Genomic DNA, 6,102 nt, shown 5'->3' on the forward strand with positions numbered 1-6,102 from the left:
GTTACTGCATAAGAAACCCTACCTATGGGGCAGGTCTAGCATGTTATAGAGTCTCTGTGCATCCGAATTGCCTCAACATCACACAATAACATTGCCTGCAATAGTGAACCACTAAAACGCTTAACCTACTGCCATGAGTCAATTTTGAATTACAGAGTAGAACTGCATTCCATAGGGTTTTCTTGGTTATAAGCGGATATGGAAGCAGATCACCAACCCTTTCTTCAACAGTACCACAGAATGGGTTCAAACAGCTAACATTTAAATCAGTGGTGGTTCGTGGTTATGTGCCGTGAAGTCAGTTCCGACTCATAGAGACCCTGTACCGGGTTTCCGAGGCTGTAAATCTTTATGGGAGCAGAAAGCCTCATCTTTCTCCCATGAAACAGCTGGTAGTTTCGAACTGCTGACCTTGCGGTTCGCAACCCGATTCGTAACCACTTGGCTACTAGAGCTCCTCATTTAAATCTGTAGTTGAGTGCAAACCATTTGGGCCCCCTTGTTGTTGCTACTGTTGTTAATTGCCATGGAGTCTGTTATGACTCATAGTGATCCTCTATAAGGTTTCCAAGGAGTGGCTGGTGAGTTTGAACTGCTAACTTCGCATTTCAAACGCATATGCTACAGCGCCACACAAATAGTGAAAATATCCAGTGAATACTTGTTGACTGGAAAGTATATACTTCCTGTCTTCTAAAACAAAATGGATGCCCAAAGAACACGGGTTTAAAAAGGAGGGGGATGAGTTCCACTCCTTCATTTAAATTCCTTTCTCTAACAGAAAGCCACTATCAGGAATGGAAAAAGAACTAGCTGACTTTATTTCTCAGTTTCTTGAGTTAGCCTTTTGAGGTCATAAATTATCAAATTTGCTTGAAGAGTATATCGTTAAGTCGGCTAAGCACCTCATAATATGGATGAGCCTGCAGGATATTATGCCTAGTGAAATTAGTTATTCACAAAAGGACAGATACTGTATGAGACCATTATTGTAAAAACTTAAGAAAGGGTTTTCATACTAAAAGAAACATTCTTCGATAGTTACCAGGGGTGGAAACGAAGGGACAGTAATTCACTGGCTATAGGGTAGACACATGTTAGCTCTGGTGATGGGGAAGGCAATATACAATAAGGGGAAGATAAATATACAAGAAAAGGGAGGTTGGCAGAATGATGAAGATAGGTGAAGACACAGGGAGGTATGCAAGGGCTAAAAGGGAAAAGGTAAATAGTGATATATATACAACCTTAGAACAACAGTGTTCTATGTGTAGATACAAGGATTGAGATATATGGATAAAGGAGAAATAATGGGACTGAGTCTGAAAGAGGGTGTTTGTACATGGGTATTTTTCTTTCAAACACAACTATCAATGTAGCAGAGTATGTTGTTGTTGTAAAGTGTTGAGTCGGTTTTGACGCATAACGATCCTGTATAGGGTTTCCAGGAGTAGCTGATAAACTCGAACCACTGACCTTGTTGTTCAAACTGACCTGGTGGCCCAGTACTTTATTCCACAGAGCCACACCAGGGCACTGTGGGTACATACAGCAGGAAAAATGATGAAAACTTCTTAAGATATTTTCACACATCTTATGACAATGAAATTGCTGGGCGGGAGGGCACAAGACCACAGTCTCAGGGGACACCATGATCAACTGGCAAAACATAACCCACAATGACAATGTTCTGCATCCTACTTTGGTGAGTTGTGTCTAGGATGACTCTGAGACCAGACGAACTACATGGTACCACTACTAAATTCTCTGAAAGGGATCACATTGGAGGGTCCCGGATAGAGTGGGAGAAAATGTGAAGCATTTTTTAAAATAGACCAGGTGTAGTGATCAGAAAAAGATTGGAGGAACCTGAGACTATGGTCTGGAAAGGAACTCAACCTCATGGCGCAGTTTTCACTCAAGCAGTAGACAAGAATACAGGGGGGATAGCAACACTAGTAAGGTATGGTCAATCATTCAAAATCAAAAGGACAACATTGTCTTAAGTTAAAAATTGAGAAAGTGGAATGGAAATACGAAGCACAGGGAGGAAGCAGGAGGTTGTTGTTGTAGGGAGGGGATTGCAATCACTGAGATGAAACAAAGTGTACCATTTGTTGAATATACAACTGATGATCTTGTGTATAAACCTTCACTCAATTTCCAATAAAAAGTATTTAAAAATAAATAATCGAATTTGGATTTCCACAATATTCAAATAATTGCCAAATTTATGCTGTAATGTAAAGAAGTGCAAGAGCAATAGATAGTGCAGACAGTTAGCTACAATTAAGAACATACAACAAAATTAGGAGAAAGTGTTTTGTTTTATTTTTTAACATGTAGCCTAAAAATAGTTATTTCAAACTTGAACCAAGCTACCAGAGATAAACTATTTAGTCTATTGTTGGTGTTGTCATTCAGTGCCACGCAGTCGGTTCTGACTCATGTAGGGTTTCCAAGGAGCTGCTGATGAGTTTGAATGGACCTTGCAGTCCAGTGCTTATCTTATAGCACCATACCATCTATCATTGTTATTAAGTGCTATCGTATCTATTCTGACCCACAGTGGCGCTGTATAGGGTTTCTGAGGAGTGGCTGGTAAGTTTGAACCACTAAACTTGTGGTTCAAACTGACTTTGCACTCGAGCACATTAACCCACAGCACCACAATAGGACTCTCTACACCATCTATGTTGTTGTTGTTGGTAAGTGTCATCAAGTCGGTTTTGACTCATAGTCAGCCTATATAGGGTTTCCTAGGAGTGGCTGGTGAGTTTAAACCACCAACCTTGCAGTTTGAATCAACCTTGCAGTCCAGCACATTAACCTATAGCACCATACCAGGATACAATCTATGGGATGTCTCAAATCAGGAAAAAAATCAGAAAAAGTCCACTAAGTTTATTTAGTTTTTTGGCAACATGAAGATGTACTTGATTTGTTGTTGCTGTTAGGTGCTCAGGAGTGAATTCCAACTGTATAGGATTTCCAAGGAGCGGCTGATGGGTTTGAACCACCAACCCTGCGTTAAGTAGGCACTTACCGTACAGTGCCATACCAGTATCTGTCCTGGTGTCTAATGTCCATAGCTGAAGGGCCAATGGTCTCGGTTTGATAGTTACTTGATTGTTAAACTTTGTATGCTGAGAATATTACAGTTTTGAAAGAAAAAAATCCAGTCTGGACACCATAAACATTTGATTTTGCATCTTACTGGAAGGACTGAGCCTTTGGAGACCACCACCCTTACAATTTCCCATTGTCCAGGATTGAATATTCAGAATTTTGCCTAAGCATGTGGGCTTCCTTTATGGGTGCATATTATTTTAAAGCACACCATTCATATGCAGAAAAGTCAACAAAAACTTGCTGCCATCAATTATTTGCATAAGCAGTGTAGATTTTCATGAATAAGCTATCAAACATTCTCTGTAGTTCTCATCCACCAAGGAAGTAAAACAGTACCCATATTTATAAAGAAAAGACAGTATTTTTTAGCAACACTGTGCAATCAGGTGACTCTCTTGAATGAAATGACCTCTGTGACCAAAACCTTCAGTTTGAAAAAAAATTATATATATATTAAAAAACTCAATAGAATCCTGCACACTCCCAAGACCTGTCCTTTCCCAACACTGAGTATTTTCATGCATACTTAATCGCTTGCTCAATTTAGATTTCACATACCAGACTTGAGCTCAGGGGTGGTTTACCTGAAAATCTTGCCTCAGATGGACCTAAAAACTTACACAGGTGAGAGAAAATGAAGATCTGTAATTATGGTGACCCACTTTAAGGACTTTTGGGAAACTGGGGCAAAATTATGTTTCCAAGTGGTGTTTTAAATTTCTTTTAAAAACAAACAAGCCCCAAAACATCAAAAGAACAACTCATGATCTTTAGTACATCAGCCAATATCTTTCAGAAATGTGGGGCCAAGTTTGCAGTGAATGGGTTTTCCCTTTTAGGCTCTCTCAGTGAAGCTTGGCTCGCTTCCTTTTTTTTTTTACACCAAGGAAAAGCACATAGGCTTCAGGAATGTTTTGAAATTCAAATATGGAGAGGAGAAAAGGAAGCAAAACGATCCGCGATTGAGGCTATGATTTAAGAACTAACCCAAGGTTTCTTTAGCTCATTTCTTAAGCCTCATTTCTTTCATTCTCAAAGAGAAGCCCCCAATCCTACATCTTTTACCCAGTTCTGGGGTCCCGAGCACAGAGGATGCCGCGATGCGGTCTGAAGACAGAGCAACAGGAGTTATGCCTACCGTTGCCCTCCCCGACCTCTTTATCTCTAAGCGGGTTGGAAATGGTAAGCTAAATATGCGCCAGGGAGGTAATGATGAGACTAACCCCTCCGAGGCAACGGGAAAACGTGCTCGGAAGTTCATTCACCTAAAGCACAGGGAGGAACTGGGTGTCTGCCACCCCGGAGGTAACACTGCACTTGATGGGCTAGGATTTGTCTTTTGCATCTCCATCTCCTTCCACCATGCTATCCTTGGGGAGGACTACTTTTGTCTACACTTCTCGCTTCACCGCGAGCGTCCCAAGCAGCAACGGGTGGAGAGATCAGGGCTCTATACCCCTCAGTTTCTCGTCCTAGTTCGCTGCCGGGGGCCAACATACTCACCTGACCTGGCCCTCGCCCCCAGGGAGTACGGCCGGGCCGCTGCCTCCAACCTACCCTCGGTGTCCACATTCGAGGGACGTGCTGGGGGCACCCTTTCAGAACCTGTCTCAAACACTGAAACTTAATATGAGAGATGCGGGCTTGAGAGCCAAGCCCTCCGGCAAGGACCCAGGCAACCCGCGGGAAAGGTGGTCACTCCGAGCGAGAGGCGCGTGAGCTTCTGCAAGCTCCTTCACTTCCATGCCCCGCGTGGGGAAGGTGAGATGGGGCGCGGCTCTGCATCCCGAATCCCAGAGACGCCCTCCCTGGACTCTTTGGACCGTCTCCGACCCTGTCCCAGCCCTTAGCCCCCTACCTCGAAAAGCTGAGGGATTTCCCTTCGCGTTAGATACTCCTTGGCATCGTTGCTGTTCATGGCCATGCTGGCGCGTGCTTTGGGGCACAAGGCAGGGGGGCTACCGGGCTGCGGCGTCCTGGGCTGGGCTGGCGGGGTCCACAGTTAGCACGCGTTCAGTCCTCCTTTCCACGCTCACTCACGCTCAGCTTTCCCTTTCTCGAAAAAAAAAAAAGGGTCCTCTTTGCCTGTAGTCTCCGCGCTCCCGCCGCCCCCGCCTCGGTGCAGGTCCCCGCGCCGAGCTGCGGGTTCCCAGCAGCGGCGCCGCTGCTTCCTCGGCTCCCAGGCAGCGCGGACGCCAAGGGAGGGGCTAAGGGAGGGGAGGAGGGCGGACAGCGCTGCGGGCCCGAGGCAGCAGCCCGCCCGCTTCTCGCTTCAGTGCCGCGCCCTCCGCGCTTCTTGGTGCTGGGTGGGTCTGCAACCGCGGCCAGTCACGCTGTGCGGGCGGGCGGGCGCGGGGTGCGGAGGTGGGGACGGGCGCGCGCGGGAAGCTCACAGTCACACCTCTCAGTGCCGCACCGCCTCCTGAGCGCGGCGCGTCCCTTCGCGCGTCGCCACGGGGACGCGACGACGGGGATCAAGGGGCTAAGGAAATAGGGTGAGGGTCTCTCAGAACCAGTTATGCTTGCTTCTTCTCACCTATGTAAACACATGCGCGCGCCGCACACAAGACACACATAGACACACACACACAGTTACCCTCTTGTTCTCAAGGAGCTTCCTTGAACAAACTTAATTGTCACAAAATTTATCATTCATTCCTAAGGTTACCGAATCTCTCATGATAAGAGAGCTCTGGGGTAAGGAGAAAGAGTTTTACGTGGTTTGGAATCCAGGCCCTCCAAAATAATATTTCTATCCGTCAGAAAAGTTTTGCTAACTGGTGTCAGATGTTTTGCTTGTCATGGTCACAAATTCTTAGAGATTTCAGTAAGGCCATAATGCGATCCTAAATCTTCATTGACAGAGGGATTAATAGCTAATACTTGATTGTCTCTGGGGAGAGGAATGGGAGCTAGACGATAGAGTTGGGTGCTGGTAGTAGAGGTCTATTGTTAGGTGCTATCCAATCG

The 6,102-nt window shown here is 45.4% G+C and overlaps 1 protein-coding gene across 1 annotated transcript in view; it reads right to left on the bottom strand.

The window, feature by feature from the left end:
- LOC102812179 (adenylate kinase isoenzyme 5-like) overlaps window positions 1-5,050 on the bottom strand; it is a 442,715-nt gene extending 437,665 nt beyond the window's left edge. Inside the window, exon 1 of the mRNA XM_006831024.1 lies at window positions 4,991-5,050. Within this exon, the coding sequence (XP_006831087.1) occupies window positions 4,991-5,050 (60 nt within the window). The remainder of the gene's footprint in view (window positions 1-4,990) is intronic.
- Between the last annotated feature and the right edge of the window lie 1,052 nt (window positions 5,051-6,102).

The sequence above is a fragment of the Chrysochloris asiatica genome, unplaced genomic scaffold (genome assembly GCF_000296735.1).
Source record: "Chrysochloris asiatica unplaced genomic scaffold, ChrAsi1.0 scaffold00002, whole genome shotgun sequence".
NCBI classification, from domain to species: Eukaryota; Metazoa; Chordata; class Mammalia; order Afrosoricida; family Chrysochloridae; genus Chrysochloris; species Chrysochloris asiatica.